Raw genomic sequence first — 24,675 nt, forward strand, 5'->3', positions numbered from 1 at the left:
GAGAGTGAGACTAAGTCACATATCACAGTCACCCACAGGGTGCAGGAAGGGAGAAGAGACTGTAGCGCGCGTGCGTGTGTGTGTGTGTGTGTGTGTGTGTGTGTGTGTGTGTGTGTGTTGGGGTGGGGGAAGAGAGGGAGGGAGGGAGGGAGGGAGAGAGAGAGGTGGTCTAGGTTTCGGAGGGAGGAACACAGCCCAGGAAAGGTGCAACACCACATGTGGTAAGCACCGAGAGTCCTCACAGGCACTCTTGCATGAAGCGGGTGGTGGGAGACCCATTTCAGTGGGGGGTTGGCCATCTGTGTACATGAGTGGATGTATGTGGATGGAAACAGAAATACAGACACAGCCAAGATCAAGAGCATCCTGAATCCATCCGTTCTTCCCAGAGGAAGCGTCTGGTGGATGGAATCTGTAGGTGCTAGAGCACTGCGGACAGTAGAGCTGCAGCCCAGCTGTGGCCGGTGACTTCTCAATGGGGAGGTGGCGAGGTGCAGGGACAGAGACACCTGCACCAGCCATTCGTTCCGGGAGACAGAGGTGAATCCTTCTTTTATTCCTTCCATCACCCCTTCTCCTCTGTGATAGATGGGGCCGAGCTGTTTGCGGTGTGTGTGCAGAGGCTGACAAAATGCAGCGATCGGATTGGAAATCAAAGCTCTCCCCCAGCGCTGGCTGTGTGCCTGCCTTCCCAGCGACCGCGGTGGCGGCGCAGCAGAGGGGGAGGAAGCAGCTGCTGTGGTTTTCCCCCAGGAGTTGTTTTGGGTTTTACTTTTATTTTTCCCAAGACAGAGTTGCTGGAGAGGGTAGCCAAGGCAGCCAGAGAAAGGAAAGGAGACAGAGGGCGAGCATTGGAATGCAGGGGGAGAAAGAGCTGTGCAGACGGGGAGGAGAGAGAGAGGCAGGCGAAGGGCAGCTGATGGAAGTCCTTGGAACCTGCCTTTTTTTCTGCTTTTCTCTGGTCTCAACCTCCCATCCTGTCTCTTTCCCAGCTCCCCCTCCTTTGTCATCAGAGGTGCTCCCTGCACGCTATGAAGCGTGATTTAACTTACGGGTTGTGATGGAAATGATTCACGAGTCTGCTCCCCAGACAGGCTGGGAAACTGAGACAGGGCACATTAGGGCGCTTTAACTGGCTCCTCTTTGGCCCTACCTACCCCCAGTCTTTTGTCCCGAGAGTTCTAGGAAGCAGCCATCCCCACATCCACCTTACAGAATGAAGAGTTGATTCATGTCTTTGCTTTTCTCACCCCTTCTCCCAGGACATCTTCTGCATCGAACTGCCCCACAGGGTCCCGGAGCCTGAGTCTTATGGGTTGACTCTGCCCTCTGCTGGATTAAGAAGTGGAAATGAGGCAGAAAAGGGGACTAGTTCCAGAAAACATACCTTGGCGTATTTCCCAGGAAAGTCTTTGGTTCAAGCAACCCAAACCCTAAGTGAATACAGCTCAATATGCCTGTGATGTATTAATACCCTGATAAGCCAGTCAGAATGTGTTTCCAAATAGACCTATTACGTAAGAGGCAATAAATACTAACCATCTCTCCTCTATCCGCATTTGTGCATGGAGAAGGGCCTTGGTACGGGATCCGGGGCTGTGCAGACGGAGTCTTGGCGGTTCTGACCTTCTGACTGATGGCGAGTCCTGTGCCCTATAACGTGGTCTCCCATGTCATCCGCATCGTGCAATCCTGCCCTTTGCCCACCGCTTAATGACTTTCTATTTTGTTTTACAACCTGCAATCTGCTGCATGTCCCAGTCAACAGTATCTCTTTTTCCTGCTGCTGCTGATGCCTTGGATGCTTTTATGGGCATCGATTCCCTTCACTGGTTCCCCAAAGAGGTTCTTTTCCTTGAGCCAGAGCGTCATTCTGGCGGATTACAGTGCCTGCCACTCTGCACTCCGATTTATTGCCATCCTGGGTTTTATTCTCCCCTACACTTGCAGCCTAGCCTCATTCACTTCATTTTCTGGGGTGAGCAGAATAGAGGAAGATGTTATTAATAGGAGAAAGGATGTCATCCTGCCGGGCTTAGTGATGTTTACGTTTATGGTCTGCAGTTCCAGAGCCTAGCTCTGGCCCAAGCACCACCCTTCTTCCGGGAAGTGATGAACCCAGCAGGATTCTCCCTTAGGAATTGACCTTCCGAAAGCTTGACACTCTTTTCACGCTTTTGTGGACAAATGGTGTTCTTGTGTTTGGGCAAGCTCACCCGTAAGTCCCTCGCCTTCCCCTGCTTGTGACCAGCAGTTTGCACTTGGAAGAAGGCTGGACAGTGTTGTAGGTGAGGTCTGAGTGCAGAGGGGTGGGCGAGAGGGAGGTGGAGAGGAGATATACGTGGCACGTGATACACCAGGTCCTCTGAGGATGGCTTTTCAGGTTTCCCAGACACTAATGTATGTGAATCCAATTGAAGTCACTCTACGGGTTTTATTTACTTTGATAAACATGTTTACTGATCACTTATCACAAATCAAATAGTAGAGCAATTTCTAAACAATGTCCTACAGATAATAAACGTCTTTTGCATATGCATACAAAGTGTTACATCTCAGCTCTTGCAAGTGCAGCTCACTCTCTCAGAAGTAGAATTTAGAAAGTACCCAGGGGCTGCAGAGAGCGAAAGGGCAGGAGCTGCCCCTCCAGGGACCTTCCCCAGCCAGCGTGGACTGACTGGCTCCACACTGTATAGGTTTAGAGCTCCTTCATACAGGAACAGGAACCACAAAAAAATCTTCCAGTGGGTTATAGTTGTGGGTGTAGGAGTTCACCCAACCAAACTGACTTGCCAGGAGATCACATAGATAGAGACAGCTGGTGAGGCTGGAGATCACCAAGGACAGTGCTGGGAAGGTTTCCTTGGGATGGGTTGGTGTTGACAGCACAGAAGCCTTTTCTTTACAAAACGCTCCTGGGAAAGTACAGTTTGCCAAAGCAGCATGGGGGCGGGGGGAGGGCAGTGAGGTAGCATCTGTTTAGCCATGTATTTTTTTTTTAATTGGGGTATAGTTATTTTACAGTGTTGTGTTCTACTGTACAGCGCAATGGAGTTCCCTGTGCTATACAGCAGGTTCTTAATAGTTATCTATTTTATACACATCAGTGTATATGTGTCAGTCCCAATCTCCCAGTTCATCCCACCACCAGCACCCCACTTTCCCCCCTTGGTGTCCATACGTTTGTTCTCTACATCTGTGTCTTTATTTCTGCCTTGAAAACCGGTTCATCTGTACCAGTTTTCTAGATTCCACATATATGCGTTAATAAATGATATTTGCTTTTCTCTTTCTGACTTACTTCACTCTGTATGACAGTCTCTAGGTCCATCCATGTCTCTACAAATGACCCAATCTCGTTTCTTTTTATGGCTGAGTAATAGTCCATTGTATACATGTACCACATCTTCTTTATCCACTCCTCTGTTGATGGACATTTAGGTTGCTTCCATGTCTCATGTTTGGCCATGTATTCTAAAAGAGAAGTTCAGAGGTCATCATAGAGGGACTTGGTGTCCAAAACTGTGCATTTCTCAAAAGGGCAACATTGTTCAATGCACATGATTGTGTGAGAAGCATTGTTACTGCTGGGTCTCTAATGACAGTTTTAGAGCCAACATAGAACGCACTTTGCCAGCCTCTTGCACGAGTATTGATCCAAGGTGTCTGACTTCACCCCCAGGAAGATAACAAAGGGGCCGCAAACAGACCCCGGGAGTCTGAGTTCGGCTTTGTGGTTTCTAAGTGAGCCTGTATATCAGAACTCTGTGAAACTTGACCCAATCACTTAGACCACGTGGGTTTCTATTCTCATTTTGAAGACAGTAGAAATATATTTTCAGGTGGAACTCCTAAATACAGACCTTAGGTGGGTTTCCTATGCCTACCTAGAAGCAAGGCCAGCTTTGGATGACTCTGCAGCATCCTGTCTGCTCTTCGTCAAAGTCATGGAAGGGAGACTTGCCAGGACATGAAAATTGGACTTTTGTTGTTATGATCCTTGTTTTTCTTCAGCACAGACACAATAGCTGCCTCTCTCCACCAGGCATCCCAAATTGGAGGGCGCATCACTCTACAGACAGGCAATAAAGAGTATGGGAGGTACCAGAAGTGAGTGGCTTCATCCCTGGAAGCGGCGGGCAGTGCTCAGACAGCAGTGTGGCTGCTTCCCTGACCCTTCCTTCCTCTGTTCCACTCCCTGTTCCCGAATGGCTCAGGCTTTGCACTGAGAATAATCTTAGCTCCTGCACATAACTGTATTGCCACCCCCTTTCTCTCTGGGTGTTCTGCTGATCACTGAACATTTTAAACTGGTTTTGATGAAGCTAAAACTACCAAAGGGCATCCTGGTCTTAATTAGAAGAACCCAATTTCAGAGCCTGTTAGAACTCTAGGTGTGGAGATGCGTTTTAGTACCAAACATTCTCAGAAGGAGAAAGGAACCCAGGGATGACAAAGAAAAGGGGCTTACTCTGGAAGGCGGGGCCACTGCCTCTGGACTCTGTTGATTAGTGGGGAAAGAAACAAAGGCTCAGAGGTGAGAAACAAAGGGGGGAAAGAAACAAAGGCTCAGAGGTGAGAACGGGTCAGCTTTGTTGAGGAGATGCTAGGACATACCGTACAGGGCAGAGAAAGCCACAAGGTCAGGGAGCCTGGAAGAGTCCAGTCTCCAAGTGGAAGGAAGGAGATCCTCCATTTTCATCCTCCGACTTTCTGTGATTCTCTTGATAATTACCGTCAAAGGAGCCATCATGTTGCTGATTCTACTCAATGCATTTAAATTCTAATTCATATTATTTGATCCTTCTTAGAGGTGAAACTAAATGTGCTCCTTTGCACTTATACCCCTCTTTCTCTCAAGAATTTGCATAAGAAGTGAAGGCATGTTTGCATTTATTGCATTTCAGTAATTGGCATTTTTGCCTTCCCAGTTTTGCTCCACTTTCTGTTCTAACCTGCTAACCCTTCCTCTCTGTTCACCTTGGCAAGGAGAGGGACAGTTAAGAGTGTCAGACAGCCCTGCCTGCCAGAGGACGGGAAATAGTTATGGGGGCTCAGGCAGCGGACCTGGGGAGTCCCGCCATGCTGGGGTTCCCACAGAGACTGCCTGTCTTGCACAGACGAGGAAACTGAGGGTCAGAGAGGTGAAGTGACTTGCCAGAAATCACACGTTTTAGGGTCCTGGCTCTGAGGTTAGAGATGTGTCTCTGCCTCTGGCTTTGTTTTGATGATTCCATGAGATATAATTATTCGTGAAAGGATTTTGCATGCTATTGTGAATCGGAAAGTTTGAGCTATTATTTTTCTGGTTAATTAACAAAAACACCCCAAAGCTCTTATGAGATGTCTGCTGCATCCTCCCTTCTCACTTCGCAAGCTATCGTGGAGCCTGAGCTGTGACGTGGTGACCTCCGGTGGTGCGGCTCACCGTGTGCCACATGTGGCATGCCCCTGGCAGCATGGTCTGAGTCACCATGGAGAACAGTTGGAGAGATTCCCTGTTGGGCTTGGTCTCAGAGTGTACCTGCAGTGTGCCTTCCCTTCGGGCAGGGGACATTCACTGACTGAATGCGAGGATGGACTAGGTACCGTGCTGGGCATGACAGGGCTGAGGGTTAAAAAAAAATAAAGAAAATGCACAGGCTTTGCCTTCACAGTGGCCATGTGGCCTGGAGAGTGATGGGACAGAGGTGCTATGGGCTGGGGGTGTCAGCGTAGACCTGGCAGATGGAAGGGAGCCTTGGAAGGAAAGGTGTGTGTGGTGAGGAGGTGGGGAGACAGATGGGGCAGCGTGGGACATGGTTTGGAGTCCCAGGAGAGCATCCACATTGCGGAAACTGCAAGAACCCCGCAGGCACACCCTGTGATACAGCTTCTGTGCAAGGCGATGGGTCTGATGAGGATGGGGCATCTTGGTGAGCTGTTCTGAACTGTCGGCCCTTCCTATGGAGGGCTGTGGACACCAGTGAAGGCTTTGGAACAAATGAGTCTCAAATGGATTTGCTAGAAAGGTCCTTCCAGCAGAAGGAGAGGGTGGAGGCTGGAGGTTAAGAGAGGCCGTCATGGCCGCCATCCAGGTGAGGTAAGGTCGGAATCTCCCCACCCACCCCATTGCCTAGATTCAGAAGGGGGTCCACTTGAGTGAGATTATGGGTGATTTGAGCTGCTTGTTGAAGGGTCGAGATCAGGGAGTAATTTATGCGGGGGAAGAAGGAGCTCTCCTCCAGCACAGTGAGAATCCCTTCCTACAGAGACCAGCTACTAGAGAGTATCGCAAAGGCACCAGGGGGTTCTGTAAAGGACTTGCATAACTGCTTGCCCAGGGCTGGTTGAAGGACGTTGCTTCACTAGGATCAGCTGATGTGGCTCCAGCCGAGAGAGGGCTGACTCTGCGGCTGCATCTTTGCATCTGCACCCCGCCGCCTCCTCCCCCAGCCCCCCTTGCCCATCAGGGCTGTGCCTGCTCCTGTTGCTCCTTGGGGAGGTGGCCAGAGGGACGGAGAGCGCCCCTCTCTCAAGAGCTCTCTGCTTCTGGTTCAGGGCTGGGCACTGTGCTTTCAGCGTTAAGACTGCATCCGTCTTTTCCATGTCCATCCAGCGTTTGTCACTGAATTGCCCGTGCAGGTACCCTGCTTTCTTTCATTTCAGTGGCTGTGATCTTCTTTGTAGGATAAGCCCCTAAAATATAGACAGTAAGGAAGACGTTTTGTTCTAAAAAGTGAGCACAGCATCCTCACCGGCGTAGAAGCACAGTAAGTAAATGTATAATGTTGAGTGGGGTGATGTAGGCATGTATTTAGTTACTTGGAAAATAATATTGAAGAGAGGGGACATCTGTATTTTCACACAGAAGATAGTAAACATTAACACCTCCCTGTTCTTCCAGAGTCCTTTATACTTTTCCCTTGTATGTTACTTTCCTCTGACAGCCATAGGGATTGAGTGGACAGACGAGTTTTTTCCCCATTGGACACATAGGAAAACTGAGTCACAGAAGGACTGGGGACCCAGGCTTGTCACAGCAGATTAGATAATAAGACGAGGACCTAGCTAGCTTGACTCCATGGATTCAGGCCAGCAGCTCGGGGCATGGCCACTGCTTCTCTTCAGTGTGAACGTGCAAGCTGAGGTCCTAGTAGGTGAAATATACCAGTGCATGGCAGCTTCCAGATGGGAGAGATGATGTTAAAATCTGAGTGATACCCGGTGCATTGTCAAGCTTTCAGAATGCTCAGTGGAGAACCTTTCTTCAAATCCACCAACCCCAGAAAACACAGGTTAAGGACTCAGGAGATGCAAGTTCCCATCCCCACTCTTTTCTGAACTAAACAGCTGCATAGCCATAGTCTTAAGAAGGAAGGAGCTGCATGTCTGTGTCTCTAGGGTCCATATCTATAGGTGACTTTGCAGGTCCCTCCAAGCAGCAAATGTACACCATCTGCAAAGTTCTCAGCAAAATACCTTCCCTGGTCGCTTAGACCACGGTGGGTTCCTCAACACCTGTTTATTTTCTGTACAAAACCCCATAGTGTCCGCTCATAAAAGTCCTCATGCTCGATAGTGATCTGTCTTAGCTCTACTTCCGCGGGAGCAGAATGTCTGTGTCTGTCTTATTCACCCTGTATCACACCCCTTAAGTGCTTAACACCCTGCATGGTGCATAATAGATCCTCAATGCACGCTTGTCAAACAAGTGAATAATTCAAAAAACCTATTTTTCTACACCTCAAATTATCTACGTCTTCACTTCTCACAACTAGAAGTGAAGTTCACGTGATGGGAAAGAGAAGGACGGGCCTGGGATAGGAGGAGCCTTGTGAGAGGAAAGGCTGCTGACCAGGCCTGAGGAAGGAGGAGGGATCCTGTGACGACCGATGCCCTGAACAGCCCTCCTGTCGGCCCAGGTTCAGTAGGTCCTGTCTCCGTAGGACAGTGTTGGGTCAGATGTCTGACACTAGCAATGAGCCCCAGCACACTGTGGGAGGAACCCCTTCCTGGGAAGGGAAACCTCGGCATTCACCTTGTCTCTGTCCCCCCTGATCTTCTCTCTCCTGCGTGAAATCCTGAAAATCCTCAAGTGTGGTTTGCGTGATACGGTCTGGCTGCCCCAACCTTCCTAACTGGCTGCAACCGTGGCTTCCTCTGCGTCTGTCAGACCAGACCCTGAGCACAGGCCCTGTGGCCACGGCCGCGTCTCTGGACTCCCTTTCCTTCCCTCTGCTCGTGCACATGTATGTTCAGTTCAAGGTGAGCTCAGGGCTCGCTCGCCGCTGACAAGACTTCCAGTCTGCGTGCCTTCCTCCACCTCCACCCTCCTGCCACCTCCAGCAGGGGTCCCTTTTGGCGCTCTGGCCTGGCTGGATTGCCCTGGCCACTGTGCTGTGGCGTGGGCGCCCCTGGGTGGTCCCTGCTCCCCGTGTCCTCTGGCGGCCGGCTCTTCTCAGCCCCCCTCCCTCCCCACTCCGCCGGTACCCAGCTCTTCTCTGCAGCCTCCCAGAAGCAGGCCCTGAGATGCGAATTTGTGTGGAAGTGACTCCTTAAGGGAGTGCCCCCCGGAGAGAGACCGCAGAAGCGGGGGACAGCCGGAAGCCACGTGGAGGCTCAGTTTCAGGCAGGTGTCCTGAGGGTGGCTCCCATGGGACCTGCAGCGAGACTCGGCCACCTGCTCCCGCGGCCAGCCTGCAGCTGCCACCCTGGGAACGCACACATTCCCAGGCACCACAGCCTGGAGACAGGCTCCAGGGAGAGCGGCAGGTGTGGGCTCTTGGCACAGAAACCTGGCAGCAGCACAGACACGACACGAGGGCCCCGAGGGGCCGGGCTGGCTGACTGCAGCCGTGCCCCGCACAGGAGGGGACGTCCCCTTGGACCCGCCCCTCCCTACTCCAGGGTGTGGTTTTGCCTCCTAAGCCCTGAGGTCCTCCCCACACTGGTGTTTCAAGTCCTCACTCTAGGGGGTTCTTTTTGATGAAAGGAGGGGCTTGGAGGCAGGATCCAGGTTTGACTCAAGTGTGTCCAGACAGGGAGCTGGATCTGGAACTGGCCCCAGCGATGGGACCGGGAGGGACACAGATGCTTCGTCTGAGCTGCCTCTCAGGCGCAGGGCCTGCCAGGCTGGCACGTCTTCCCCAGCCCTGGGCTCGAGAGGAGCCAGGTACTTCCCAGACCCCTTTTCCAGCATGACAGGGCATCCTGGTATGCACCGTCAACCCCAGTTTACCTGAGTGAGTCTTAGTTTCCAAAGTGTAACTATAAACAGTGTCTGGGTTGATCAGCTTCCCCCTGCTGCTATCCTGCCAGCTGGTCCACCACCTCCAGGATGAAACCCCATCTCAGGTGTGGGCTTTACATGGTCTAGTGGTAAGGACCGGATGACAGGATCGATCAGAGACACAGACAAGAAGAAGCAGAGATTCACCTGCCAGGATCCGGGCTGCTTCTCCCCAACTCCTCCCTCCCACGGAGGGCCACCCACTGTAGAAGGGGGAGGGGCTTAGGCTCGTGCCTTCGCGGTCCTCTGTGATTTGGCGATTCTTTCAGGTGGCCATTGCAGAGCTCTTCATTTCGGTTCTCTGGTCCTTCTTGTCCTCAGGATAAAGGGAAGAGTCTGTCACACGGGTGCTGCAATAGTTCCTGCAGGGAGAAGAGGGCACACTCAAACTGGGCAATTGGAGGAGAGTTTAATCAAAGGTGCAGCCAAAGTGCAGGAAAGACCACAAGGGTTAGTCCTGACCCCGGGGCTGGAACAGGAGGGAGTGGCTAATGCCTCCAGGACTCAAGTGAAGAAAAGAGGAGATCTTGGCTCCCGCCAGGGACAGAGGACCCCGGCCAGGAGCTGTGACCTCTGACAGGGACGTGGACGGCCTGTGGCATCCCCTCTCCTTCCCATCAGCTGACCTCAGTGGGAGGCCGGAGGTCGGGGAGCCAGCTGATGTGGCCCACGCTGGTCAGTCTGCAGTGGATGGAGGGGGCACAGAAAGAGTAGGACACTCCTTCACTGGCCTCAACTCGCCTAACTTTTCTCTTCTACCAAAGCCTTACACTCTGCACCCACCAAATTTCTATCCTTCTGCAAATATGCTGGTATCCTTTCACAGTTCCACTGTGCTTTTGTTGTGCCCTTCCCTCTGCCTGAAATGCTGTGCCCTGCTCTGTTGTACTTAGCAAGCTCCTTCCTACCTCCAAGGCCACCTTAACTCTCACAAGGCCCAAATTGCCTTGAAAGTAACCAAGAATCCTTGCAATAGAGAAACACATGGTATATGCCTCCTCCCCCCACCATATTACAGGTAGATGGGGGATGGACAGACTGCCGTCAACACACACCAGGATAAAGTATGTCTAGCGAACATTCATGGGGGATTAAAATTTGCAGAGGAAATATGGTTGGCATACAAAATAACATCTAATGTTGGCTCTGATAGGGAAATAGGAATTTATCTAATAAACAATAGGGAAGGGCGTTCCCAGTACAGGGGGTCCCTGAATTCTGATAGTGAACGGTGTGCTCTGGAAACAGTGAGAAACCGTCCAGTATATCCAGTTCCTGTCCCATCTGGAGCGTGTGGGGTGGGAGGTGAGATGGGGCTTTGCAGGAGATTGTGCGCTGGAGCCTAGGGTCAAAAGGCAGATGAAGTCCAAAGTGAATTTCCTCTCACCTCTCGGCCCTTCTGGGCTCTCTCCCCTGGGAAACGTTGGTCCCCACGCAGGGACTCAGGAGACGCTCATCTGTGTTTGGACTATTTGGGTACGTTAAGGGAGGGAATGGAAAGAAACCGCCCCCCCGTGCTGCCTGGCTCTGGTCACCGAGGGAGAAAAAGGCGCCACTGCTTTGGTCTGTGGTCCGTAACAGGATCCAGATGCCTTCACCAGGATCGTCAGTCGGTCCAGAGCTCTTCCTTTCTCACCACATGGATGTAACACCCTGCTATGAAATAAAGAAATGGCCTTTGGGCGCTGTAGCTTACAGATGTGAAATGACCTGTCGAACAGCCCCAAGCCTCCTCCAGCACTGGAATCAGTATTGGGCTTTGTCACCAGTACAGATCTCAGCGGCGCACCATTTGTCTCAGGAGTCATGGCCCGCCTGACTTGGCAAGTCTGCCTTGCGATGGTGCCGCGTCATTCGACTCTTACAGGACGGGCAGAGGGGTGGGTGGGTTTATCGAGAGCCCTCCTCAGAGGTCCACACAGCCAGGCCTTCTTGATTCGTCCCCAGGACATTAGAGTGGTGAAAGGTGACAGATTCCCACCAAGAGCAAGCATGTGTGCAGGGGTGTGTGTGCAGGGGGCGCGTTTCTAAGTGCAGGTTGGCGCTGACTCATGGCCTGGGCCTTTACTGGGCATGGGCTCCTGCCCTTTCATTTCTCAGGAGTTTGTGAAATGTGGGAGATTTTAATTTAAAAAAATGAATCAGTCAACAGATATTTATTGAGTGCTTATTTTGTGCTCAATATGACATATAAAGGCACATGAGAAACATAGGTATGGCCCTTGCCTTTCTGGGAGTTACCACCTACTGAGCAATGTAATGAACATGTAGATCGGAGAAGGCCACGTGTGTGATAGATTGTGTGAGCCATTATTTGGTGAGTTTCTACTCCATACCAGGCAATGCGTTTACATGCATACTTCCGTTTAATCTTCCCATTAACCCCATGCAGGAGGAAAATTTATTTCCGGTCCAGGCGAGTAAAGTGAAACTCAGTGAGGTCGGGTGACTTGTTGAAAGGCAGCAGAACAGAGCCGGCACTTGGGTTCCAGCCGCGCGACTTCAGGGCCTGGCTCTTTCCTCCTCCCTGCCCTCCACCAGCGGTGTGGACTCACGGGGCACCATGGACACAGCCGAGGTTTCCTCTGGTCCTTTCCCGTCTATCATAAGCTCTCCTGCTTCTACCGAGGCGTCATCAGCCTTGGCCTTATTTTCATGATTAAGAGAGATTCCATAGCACACACCCCATTTTCCATGTGAAGCAAACACAGTAGTGGTTGAGAGACGTGAGGCCAGTGTAGATCGTGTGAGTTCAGTGTTTGTGTCTCTAGGTAACCCAAGCCAGTTTCATACATAGTGACACGAGCTTAGATTCCAACAGGGTCAAAGTTTGCAACCCCACCAGGTCAGCCTGCTCCTCCAGCAAAGAGCTCAGGGGACAGGTGGTTTTTGCTGAGTTTTCCGCAGGCCGGTGATGAAGCATCCTGGTTTGTCTGTTTGTTGGTTTCCCACAGAAGCAGACTTGGAAGGTGCACAGGCCAACTCCGTGGAGCTGGGTGTCAGTACTTCCGAACCAACCACCTCTGATGCTTTGCTGTGAAGCTTGAGGGGAGGGGCCGGGCACAAGCCAAACCCTCAGAGAAACAAAACTTAGCGGGCAGCTGGACCGCGGGACCATTTCTGAGCGATAAGAGGAGATTGTGATCAGGAGCAACAAAGGGCAGAAACACTTACTTCTCTGTAGGCTCAAATGTTGCTGGAGATGTGTTGCTTTTCAAAGGCAGTTAAAGGGCCGTTTGAGAGAAGGGATGGTTGGAGTACTCACTGTTCTGGTCCATTAGAGTCCTCAGATCTTCAGGCAGGTGCGTTTAAGAAAGGCCAAGCCGGAATTGTTCCCTCTTTCTTCAAGAATCCTTCTCTTTATTTCAGCACCCTCTTTGTCTGTCTTGAGAAGGTGCCAAGCAGCTACTTCTGCTTTATTTTTCTTCCAATTTCCAGGTTCCTCTTTCTCTCTCTGTCTCTTTTTCTCCTTTCCTCTAAAATCCAAAAGTAGCTCGAGGCCCCGAATCCACACTTCCATGTTTTATCTCTGCCGCACTCATCCTGGCCTTGCTTAATCGTTTTTTTTTTGCTATTCCTCTATGTACAAATGCAGCAACTGTAATGAAGCCACTGTTCATCAGCAGGAGATGAAGGGCACAGAGGGCTGCATTTTTAGAGCTTCCGCACAATCGGCGCAGCTGCAGAACATTTCAGGTGTGTCGGTTCTCTCCACCGTGCACTGTGCTCAGGTGCCTGTTCCGGCGTGGCTGCACGGGGATGGTCCCATTCTGGTCAGCCACACCTGAGGCTTCTCATCATCATGGAGAATGCACTGATGATCTGTGCAGCCTGGATGTCCTTGACGGCCTGTGTTCAAGCAGGCCTGTTCTCTGTAAGAAGCAGCTTCTCCAAGGAAGGGAGCAGGGTGCAGACAGACAGACTGAGAAGGACACTCGCTCAGCAGTGGAATGGTAAACAAGCCCGTCCCTCCCAGGCACTCTCTCTCTGTCTGGATTCTGTCAGGATGTTGCATAGGCCAGGCTGTGGGCTGTCCGTGGGGACCGCACACAGGAGGGAGAGCCGCCAGCCCTGTGGGAGGGGAGGATCGCTTACAGATATAGGGAAGGTTGATGGCCCCTGGCTCGAGTGTGGATGCAAGTGAGGTCAGGCATTGAGGCTCTGAGAGGAGGCGTGTTTGGAGTTTGGGGAGTTCCAGGGCTCAATCCAGAAGCCCTGTGTGTGCAGAGGTTTCTCCTCTGTTCTCTGCATACGTGGTGGGACAAACGGAGGAGAGGATGCTCAGGGTGGGTGCCTAGTGCATCTCAAGACTGTGGGGGGAAGGGGTGGAGAGCTTCAGGGTTGGGCCAGGGCATCTCCAATCCTTTCTGACTCTCCACTTCTCTTCCTGGCCTGCCTTAGGCTGACCTTTGACTCTTTCCTCGGTGGCAAGTGGCCATGTCTTGTTACACTTATCTGGATTAGTTAGGGAGGGTTGAGTTTGAAACCTTGCTCACTTCCAGTTAATCTTATAGTTGATCCCCTTCCTGAGGGAGCTGAAATAGCATGAAATACATGTGTTTTAGGAGTAATTCTGTAGAAGTGAACTAAGGGCTGTCTCTGGAAAAAGGGAACCTGTTGACTGAATTTCCCACCTGGTCTCCCTGCCAACTCCCCACTAACCAAAGCATCAACTCTGCCTGAGAGTGCAGTTATGCTCACGTCCACTTTTTTTTTTTTTTTAATACTTGGAGAATTGTCTCCTGTGTATCGTTCTGTAAATGAGACGGATAGATGAGGGCAGGTATGAGGAGGTGGCAGGAGTTGGCCACCAAGTTACCTTTGTGATTCATCTCTCAGAAGCCACATTAATTCCGTGGAGACACAGCAAGACTGATACCCAGCAATGAAAGTTTGGACCTCTAATCATGACCTTCGATGTGCCCCAAACCAGGGCGGAAGCTATGCCAGCTTTTCAGTGTAGTATATCACAGGGGCCGCATAACTGTGCTGAAATTGGCTGTGTCGGAGCACGAGTGCTCCTGCAAATGAACATCTTTGGCCCTGTGAGTGTGGTGCAGTGTGGTGAGACCACTTCCGTTTCATTCAATTTCCAATCATTAGACACTCACGAGGAAGCCCAGGACGGTCCTCTCGTGTTCACCGAGAGGCTGTGAAATGCCCCCATTGTGGGCATCAGAAACAATTATTCAAGCAGTTTAGAGGTTGTTGATCAGCATTTCCTGCCCCACTGCCACTCACCTGGTGTTTGGTCAAATTTCAGCTGCCGGAGGACAAAATAAATGGGACTCTGCTTCCGGCTTCCCAGGGCACATTGGTTGCAAGAAAGTTCTCTCCCGTAAAGTAGTGGAAAAGTGTTTCAAATGAGAGTCACTTCCTAGTGCCCACTTGCGCTGGGGCTCTCGTGTCACCAGAAACCAGTGAAATGTCTAAATTAATGGTTCTCAAACTGGGGTCCCCAGACCAGGTAGTGGCCCAGCAATCTGTACTTCGTCAGGACTTACAGATAGTTGAATTTAAATGTTGTAGGGACTTTTGGGAAGCCCTGGATAAGGACATTTAAGATCACTGACTTTGGGGGAAAATAAGCAAACAAACAAAAACTGGGTTTGAATCTTGGTTCTGCAGGGTGATCTTAGTTCATTTGGATAATATTTCTTAGACTCAGTTAACCTCATCTGTAAATTGGCCGTAATAGGTGAATGCAACCAAGTTTTTTTAAGATGATAAAATAGCACATACCATAGACTCACAGGATACCTAGCATATAGTAATATGAAACATCAGTTGTGAATATGAATTTCACCAATTCCTCCCCTTGGATCCAAGCAAAATTCGGAGCAGTGACTGCCCTTAAAGTCACGAATATGAATGACATCCCAGGTACATTGCTAGCAAAGCGAGCTGTGGAGTGTGTTGTTCTTAAGGGGGTTCACACCATGGTGGCTCACATCCACATTTTAGTGAGGTAGCCTGAGAGGACGAGCATCAGGTGTGCAAGGCAAGTACAGCATCAGGGAGGCCCAGCTTCCTGCATCAGCTGCTCTTCCCTACCTCTTGCTCAGTCTCATGGTATGTTCAGGATATTGTTATCACAGCCGACAGCAAGTCTTGGAGTTCACTCTAGACCAGTCCAGACCACATGTGCATCCTGGTTACTGGAGAGCTTATGAAAATGCAGATTCGTTCATTATATCTGAGGTGGGGCCCGAGTCTGTGTTTCAAACAAGCTCCCCAGCGATGACGACCTGCTGGTTTTCTGGTCACACTTTCACATAGTGAAGGGCTAGCTCAGTGCTTCTCAAACCCTCACGTGCATACAGTTCCCTCTAGCTTTATGCTGCTTAAGTGATGGTCTGGGGGCCATCGGCATTGCCATCTCCTGGGAGCTTACGAAAAATGCAGACTCTCGGGCCCCACCCCAGACCTTCCAAATCAGGACACATATTTAAGTAAGATCCCGAAGAGAGTTACAAGCACAGAAATGTGGGACATCCCTTCAGGGTGTGTGTTTATTCGCACAGGACCCTGCACTTGTGAAATGCCCAGCTCTCACCATCTTGAAATTCTTAATAGTCCTTGAGCAAAGGACTCTGCCTTTGCGTTTTGCACTGAGATCCACAAGGTATGCGGCTGGTCCTGGATACCCTGCTGTATACCCCAGTGCTTTTCAAACTGTGGTGGGTGTCTGACCCAGCTGGGGTATTGTTAGAAATTCATGTTTCTGAGTTCCCAAAGATTCTGAATCAGTAGGACAAGAAAATCGGTACAAAATCACCTCCTGTGATTCTGATGCAAGTGGTCCACGCCCGCTTTCAGAAATACTCCCCTGGTCAGGTTTCCCATCATTTCTATCCTTTGTTGTCCAAAAAACACAGTAAGCAGCGCAAAGCAAGCTGGACAGCTGAGCAGAGGCGTTTCTGGTTGAGCAGTTTTCCCTACAGGGCCTCTCACCAAGCCCTTCTGCCTGTGCCTGAGAGGCCCGGCAATGATCGTGTGACATTTACACAAGTACGCGTGGAAAGGATGCACAGCGCTGGAGAGCACATCTCGAGAGGGACTGCCTGGGGAAGCTGCTGTACTCAGCAGCAGTTCTCAGGCTTTTTATGGTCACAGACAATTATGAGCATTCAGTGGAAGCAACCGTCCCTGAAAAATTCGCCTTTGCACATCCTGAGGGGCACCCAGGACCAGGACTTAGAGCCTGGCTGAGGGGTCTGACTCTCCACCACTCCCTAGCTCCCTATCCTGAGGCAAGTCACCAGACCATTTCCGACCCTGGAGGCCTGATCTTTAAAGTGGAGAATGGGTGGGTGAGATCATCTATCTCACCGATTTGCTGCAAGAATCACATGACACAGGGTGGATGTAAAAGTACCTGGTACCCTGCAAAAGCATGATTACGTTGGAGGCAACACTGTACCTACCGTGGCTGAGTTGCTATTTCCAGCATTATAGCCAGGATCAGGACACTGTGTCTGTGAATTTAGCCTCAGGCCGTAAAACATACTCGCTGTGGCTAGAGAGGGAAATGAATGCAGACAGATTTGATGAGGATTTGGCCAGAGTAGCTGGGAAATTTGAAAGTGTAGGAAAAGAGAAGGGAGCTTCCACAATTTGGGGACTCCAGATGCAAAAATAAAAGAAAGAAAGTCTATTTTTACATGTACGAACCATTTTGAGATTTTGAAAAATGCCTTTAGTCTAGCAGTAATTGAACATTTCTGCCCCTGGGTATAATGAGGAGAAATAGCAATGGTGGTGGGTCCATATTTAGTTTTGACTTCAAAAGCCTTCTGTTGGAATCCGCTATTCTGAGATGGGAGAAAGAATGTTTAGTAGTTAAAAGCTGGGTTTCTGATCTAGCGCACGTTATCTGTGCCATTTGCCAGAAGCATTCAGTGTCTCTGTTCTTCAATTCTTTTTACCAATAGAACCTTCCTCACAGGGTTGTTTTGAGTATTGGGCAACTTAGTACACCCAGAACATCTTGAAGGCAATGTGAGGGATTATCATATGCACATCATGGAAATCCCAGAGCGGGGGGAGGATGGGGGTAGTCCCAGGGCCCAGCCATTCCAAGGATGGGTGATGGTTCCAGGCTGTAACTAGTGAATAGTTAGGGGTATTGAAATAGTCCTGTGCTCAGGGGTTTTCAGAAGCACAGAATCACTCGGGACCTGGAAGTCTGAAACAGCCCATGTTCTGAGGCTGCAGTTCTGCAAGACCTCTGACGCTGAGTTCCAGAAAGTTCCACCCAGGCCACAGCAAACAGGAGGTGTGCGTGTACACGTTGGGGGCAGGGGGCGAAGACAAGGCACGGTGACCAGGCATCTCAGCCTTGCCAAGAAGACCCTGATGGCTCCCGTTTCTCTGCGGTCCCCTGACTTACCTGTCTGGTCCTCCCTCCAGGTGCACGATTGACAACCGGGTCACCCGGGTGGCCTGGCTGAACCGCAGCACCATCCTCTACGCCGGGAACGACAAGTGGTGTCTGGACCCCCGCGTGGTCCTCCTGAGCAACACCCAGACCCAGTACAGCATCGAGATCCAGAACGTGGACGTGTACGACGAGGGCCCGTACACCTGCTCCGTGCAGACGGACAACCACCCCAAGACCTCCCGGGTGCACCTCATCGTGCAAGGTAGGTGGCCTGGGGGCAGCCGGTGCAGGGGCGGCTGAGAGAGCCTGTATCCAACACTTTCACTGTGATTCTCAACTGAGATGAGTCTGTCTGTTCCATCTGGCCAGGACAATTTCCTAATTTTCACTTTGCCATCTGATGCTAAAATTTCAAATCATTTTCCCATTGACTAGGACTAGGGTTTGTTTTTTTGTTTGTTCTTTGCTTTTGTTCCAATAATACATTTTCTCAGAAAATTAGCTCCTGATTATTGCTTTCCTTGGCTTTTTTCTCCTCTAAGTTTTTTTAAGGTTCCATCCACTGCTAAGCTTGCTTTATTTTAAGACCAGCATTTTAGCTCTCTGGCACTGCGCATATGCCATCCCTCACACAGCCTTCAAAGAAGGCAGAGCCCACTGCAGATGCTCTAAACACCTACCTGGGACATGGCCGTCACAGCCACCTCTGTGGTTTCCAGCTTGTTGGCTTCTTCTCTCACCACCCAGCCCTGCGTTTCTGATGCCACATCTCACCTTTAATGCCTGTGTCTGATGTCCTCTGTGTTTTCCTTGCACCCCATTCCCCTCCCCTTCCTCTGAGCCTCTCACACCCACCCCCAGCTTTTGAGGTCTGTTTTTGCATCTCTTGCTTCCGCTGTCTCCATGCTTCCCAGGCCCTTCTCTGCTTCCCCATAAGCAGAGCAGGTGCTGGGCGTTCAGACAACACGCAGCCGTGCGGCGGATTCTCAGACAGGGAGCAAGTGCTCAGAATCAGACTCGGCCACTTTCTGGCTGTGGGACCCCAGGTTCCAACTGTGACTCAAAGTTTCTTTTTGTAAAACGGAGTCAACGTTGCGAGGGTCAGTGGAGGGGATTATATTTTCCACGTACTGATGTGTAAACATTCAGGAGAGGGCCTGGCACACAGAGGTGCTGGTTAAGTGTTAGCTAGTTTTTAAAAAATACAGCTGCTGTTTTTTTAAACTTTTTAAAAACACATATATATGGAATCTAAAAAAAGAAAAAGAAGAAAAATGATCAGAAGAACCTAGGGGCAAGATGGGAATAAAGACACAGACCTACTAGAGCATGGACTTGAGGGTATGGGGAGGGGGAAGGGTAAGCTGGGACAAAGTGAGAGAGAGGCATGGACGTATACACTACCAAACGTAAAATAGATAGCTAGTGGGAAGCAGCCGCATAGCACAGGGAGATCAGCTTGGTGCTTTGTGACCACCTAGAGGGGTGGGATAGGGAGGGTGGGAGGGAGACGCGAGAGGGAGAAGATATGGACATATATGTATACATATAGCTGATTCACTTTGTTATAAAGCAGAAACTAACACACCATTGTAAAGCAATTATACTCCAATAAAGATATTAAAAGAACAAAACAAACAAACAAAAAAAACAGTATTTAACTGTGCACCACATCCTTGCTCCCTTACCTCAGAGGGGAAGCCCCCGAGCAATGGCGCCAGATCCTCTGCTGGTCTTTTCTCCAGCTCTCATTCCCAGCTCTCTTCATCCCCCTGAATGGCAGGTCCACAGCAGTAAGCTCCAGGTCCAGAGGCTCCTCCAGCCTCCTCTCCCCTCCTTTCCAGCAGCCCAGAGGGAAGGGGAGAGCTGTGGATGGTAGGTGAGAGCGACAAAGAGCAGGGAAGGGAGAGAAGGGAGGGGAGCTGGGAGAAGGCAGGACAGAGGGCAGCTTGGGTCAGGGTCCCGACTGTGAAGGGCGAGGTCGGTGGGCAGTGGTGGGAAGAGGACAGGCTGGAGGGAGACCCACACAGGCTCCGGCGGCTGAGGGATGAGGCCAGTGGGGTGGGCGGCCTCCCGTGCTATGACACAGCTTGGTCACACCAAGTTGTTTTTATTTTATGTTATTTTTCCCTCTTTCTTTCTAAAAGGAAATGATGATGGTTGTTTCCTCTGTTGGTTCTATATATGAAAATCTTCAAACTGCTGGATACAAACAGCATTTTTTAAAGGAAATGGAATTGCATAAACAGTATCAGAATGTATCACAAACAGCAGAGTAGGTATTGTTGCATGAGATGGCGTTGGTGGGCGAAAGTTTTATTATTGGCCAGAAAAAGACTGAGAGTCACACTGTTCTGTGAGGGAGTTTGGGGGATGCCCCAGTGACCCAGTCGGTAGCACCAGGGGGTACGTTTGCAGCCGCGCCCCATGCCCCCCCGCCCCATTCCCTCCCCCCAGTGCACACACTTACTGCTGAGAGTGCCCGACAACGACAGACAGACCTTAGGAACTCTACACCATCACAGACGCTGGCCTCAGGAAGCAGGACCTTTATGGAACTGGAAAATGGAAGGAGTCGTGAAAAACTCCGACGCCTCCTTGAAAACAAGGATCATGTTTGCGTCATTGTTTTTCCTTAAGGTCCCCTCCCCTTCCTCGCTCACACCCATACACTCCTGCCCTGAGCACCCGGAAAGTGCCTTGAACAAAGTACACATTTAATAAATGCCCCTTGAGGCAAATGGCTGGGTTATAGCCCCAAGGACTTACACAGACTCAAAGAGGGAAGGTTGAGAGTGTGTGGCGGGGGGGTGGGGGGGGTGGGGGGAGGGGGGAGGGGCAGGGCGTGGAGGATGGGGTCTGCATCAATCCTCACTCGTCTCCATGGGGATGGAAAGTGTCTAATCCCAGCTAGGCGTTTACACCTGTGGCTTGGCAAGGTGGCCTCTGAGCATGACTTACCACCTCAAGTATCAGAATCTCATCTTGGGCTAATTTTCAAATGCTGATGGGTGTATTGATCTGGAAACAAGCTGGGTTAAAAAAGATTCTGGTCTTATCCACAGACTCAGCCTGAGCGAATCTGCTGTCGATATGCCTGGACCGGGCATTATTGACACTTTAATGAACAGAGGACCATGGTTTCTCGGAGCCAACCTGTGCCTCCTCTTAAAAGCAATCAGACAAACTAAATCAGACAAACAGGGAGCCAGGCTCCCCTGTTTCTGTATTGAAAAGAGGATACATCACCATCCAGGACTTAAAAAAAAAAGAAAGAAAGAAATGTATTTATCTTGGAATCATTTATTGTACTGAACATAAACCTTAATTCCCAGCAGAATCGGACTGCTGGATTCTGTAGACATCCCTGTTCAGCCCTTTGCAGCACGGTGTTGGAATGGAAGACGTCTTAACTTTTCAAAATGGTATTACCGTCATTAAACACATACTCACAGACAGACACACGCATGATAGCAGCAGCAGAAAATAACGAAACTCATATTTCCACCCATGAGTGTGTATTTGTGTACGTGTAGTCAGCTTCATACATAAATAAACGCACACAGAAGGAAAGTAATATTATTTTCACAGAATTAAGTGAGCTTACTAAAGGCTGAGATTATATTTTCCCCCTTTCTAGCAAATACCCCTACTGCCCCGCTTGTTCTTTGTACTGGGTCTTCTCTCTGCTTGCGGTGCTGTGTGTTTAACTCCTGCTGAGACCTGGTGCCACCTGTGCACCTGCCTAAGTACCGGCCCCTCAGCCCTCTGTGCCTGCCCCACCCTCGCCTTCGTTCATTCACACGTAAATCGCCACTGAGAAACAACTCTGCTTCCCAGCACCCTGGCCAAGCACTCAGCACGTGAAGATGAACGAAATGCTGCCCCTGAAGTATTAGTTGCCATTCGTGGGGGGAAGATGGACTTGTATGCCATGTGCCCAGGTCCTCCCCAGGAATTTAGGTTCTGGGAGTGTAGCTGTTGTCTAAATCCTTCCGGAGCACCGAGTACCTCCAAACCCTTGGGTCCTCTCATCCCCCTGGTGTTTGGTCAGACATTTTAATAGAGTTCAGGATGACCTATACAGAGACCAGGCTGGTCCGCTTACGCGGCAGCCACATTTCCCATGGGCTCCTGGGCACTGGCCCGTCCTCTGGCTCAAGCTTGGGCCTCAGGGCCGGGCCTTCCTTGGCCTGGGTGTTCTGGACCTTAGCTCTTAGTGCATCTTCAGCCCTTGCAACCCTCAAGGCGAGCCTTTCACTGGTGGCAAGTTCTAGATTTGTGCTTCGCTCCCTAGGATATTTTAAACATCTGTTGATAGCACATCGTGTCCTCATAGTAAAGGAAAAGGGAAATAGGGGATGCTTGGTTCCTTTTTTGTTCGTGGGTCCATCTCTTCTCTTCTCACTACCTGTTGCTGTTGCGTTGTATTTTCTCTGTATCTTTTTTTGGGAAGATCGCTCTGGGGCTACCTAAATTCTCCCAAATCTTTCCCGTGCTGTTGGGGGCGGGTGGTCTCCAAAGGTCTCGGCAGGACTGGTGAAGTGGCTGGAGTGGGGACAGTGGTTAGGCAGGCCTGGGCTCCAGAGAGAAGCCCCGAGGTGGAAGGCACAGGGGTGGAGAAGCGGCTCTGAAGTCGAGCCGTGGAGAGGAGGGGAGAGTGCGAAACCCCAGAGGACTCAGGCTGCATGGCCAGGGCTGTAAGACCAGCCTGCAGGACAAGGCTGACGGCGCTTCTGATTCACACCGTCCAGGGGCAGCGTCCGGGCAGGAGCGGGCTCAGGGCTGCAGACAGAGCCCGGGCAGTCACGTGGGGCGAGTGCCAGAGGCAGGTCAGGAGCAAGGGGCGGCCTCAGGAGGAGAGCGGTCCTGGAGCCAGTGTGGGAGGGAAGCGAGGGACAGCACATCTGAGCTAAGCAGCTGCTCAGCATTAAATGTAAACTAGCTAAAACCAAATACAATTTGCCATTTACTCCTTCAGTCACACCAGCCGCATTTCAGGTGCTACAGCAGCCGCTGGGGACGGGTGGCTCCTGTGTTGGGCAGTGCGGATAGAATATCCCCAGAGGCCTTGAACTGCCGGCTGGGCGGCAGGTGCTGAAACAAGAATGGGCATCATTGACTTCGAAGGCCGGCTGTGGGGTGGAAAGGGGGATGGGATTTTGGAGAGAAGATGGAAATTAGAAAAGATGGTGGTGCTTTAAAAACAAGAGAGAAGTGAGACTTCCCTGGTGGTTCAGTGGTCAAGCCTTCGCCTTCCAATGCAGGGGGTGCGGGTTCCACTCCTGGTCGGGGGAGCTAAGATCCCACATGCCTCGGGGCCAGAAAACCGAAACATAAAACAGAAGCAGTATTGTAACAAATTCAATAAAGACTTTAAAAATGGTCCACATCAAAAAATCTTTAAAAAGAGAAAAACAGGAGAGACTTGTTGAAAAAGATGGAGGCCTGGAGTTCCTCTGATAGCTACACAGAGTAGGACATCCGGAGTCCGAAGCTGTGTTCCAAGGAGCAGAGGCAGAACCTGGGGACTGGATAAGTGGGCAGATGCAGGAGGTACATCCACCAGGACATCGAGACTCTGGCCTTGCAGCCGGGGGAGGGGGACGCTTATCGCAGCTAAAGTGCCCTGTGGTGAAGCCGCAGGCAGCGGCAGGGGGCGGGGAAGTGGGGAGGTGTTCAGATGCTTGGACTTCGTGATTTTCTGATGCCTTGAATTCTCCATTCAAAATGTGTTTGTGAAAAGTAAGAAATACCACCCGGGGGTTCGCATGCCCACTCAGGCAGCCGGAACGTGATCTTAGACCAGCGTGAGGGCGACCCACCTCCGATTTATGAAAACTTGGGTCTAGCGCTTTCCATCTCTGTGACCTCAGGGTGCCCTGCTTTATGGGTGTAATTAATAAGAGGCTGCTTCTCCAGGTCAGCTGCGTATGTATTTTAATCCTTTCCCCTTCTTGATCCTGCTGCCAAACCAGGCTTCTCTGCATATGGAAAAGCTCTACCCCGTCTCCATTGTTTCTTGGAAGAGGCCCCATCCTGGAAAGCTGAGTGAATAAAAATGCTTTGTGGGACTGAATTGTTTGCCAGATTCAGGACAGTACGGAAGACATCCCCAAAGCCCTAACTGTATTTGTAAAAGCCCTTATGTGGCAGTGCAGGAAGACTGCCCTGGTGGTCTTCAGGGACGTCAGGGAATGCTCTCCTTATCAGCATGCAGAGCCCGGCCTGGCAGGTCTGCTGCTGTACCTGCTGGGCTTCAGTCTCACTTAGAGACCTACCTGCGTGACAGAGGAAGGTAGAATGCAGTGCTTATAAAGATGGGGGTATTGGTGTAAAAATAACACTAATACAAGCTTTGGGCCCTGTATCAGTTTTCTAGACTCTATTTAGGTCTCCCTTTTGTCATTGGAGCATCTAATTACCCCCTCCCTTTTGTTTGGTCGAAGTGAATTTTCCTATTTCTTCCTGGGCAGAATTAATCTGAAAATCCCTGCTATGGTTTGATAGTTAATTACCTGCCTTTTGGAGTCAAACAGCTCTGAAGCTCATGTGAAGGGGGTCCCCCGCTAATGTCTATGGAATAAGACAGGGATGAGAGGAGGAAGCCAGGATGTGGCCGTCCATTTCCCGGGCTGGTGGGATCCCGGAGAGAAAGGGACCAGGCCGGGGAATAGCCAGCACTAGCAGGTGACTTGCAAACAACAGAGCTTTGGTGGTACCAGCCCTGCATTTACCTGGTATCGTCTCCCTGCTCAGAACCCTCCCCTCATACCCGCCTGATATGTAGAATCGTGTTGCTTTCTAATCCTGAATAATTAATTGACCTTGTCAAGCCAAACTCATTATTATGATTAAGAGAACAGGAACAATAACTTTTAATTTCTAGATACCTACGCCCCATAGACCCTCCCCACCCAGAACCTGAACAAAAGGGAATTTGAAAAACAACAGATCAAAGGGAATAATGTGCTCTAATCCTTACACTGAAAGCAAAGACTTCTGTCTCTCAGACAGCCAC

The 24,675-nt window shown here is 50.6% G+C and overlaps 1 protein-coding gene across 8 annotated transcripts in view; it reads left to right on the top strand.

The window, feature by feature from the left end:
* NTM (neurotrimin) overlaps nt 1–24,675 on the top strand; it is a 942,656-nt gene that overhangs the window by 738,344 nt on the left and 179,637 nt on the right. For 7 of the 8 annotated variants that reach the window (XM_049714324.1, XM_004280497.3, XM_004280499.3 and 4 more), the window contains one exon: nt 17,684–17,916. In XM_049714324.1, the coding sequence (XP_049570281.1) occupies nt 17,684–17,916 (233 nt within the window). Of the gene's footprint in view, nt 1–5,872; nt 6,083–17,683; nt 17,917–24,675 lie in introns of those variants that run through there. The other variant, XM_049714328.1, reaches the window with a different exon arrangement.

Source organism: Orcinus orca, chromosome 8 (assembly GCF_937001465.1).
Source record: "Orcinus orca chromosome 8, mOrcOrc1.1, whole genome shotgun sequence".
Lineage (NCBI taxonomy): Eukaryota > Metazoa > Chordata > Mammalia > Artiodactyla > Delphinidae > Orcinus > Orcinus orca.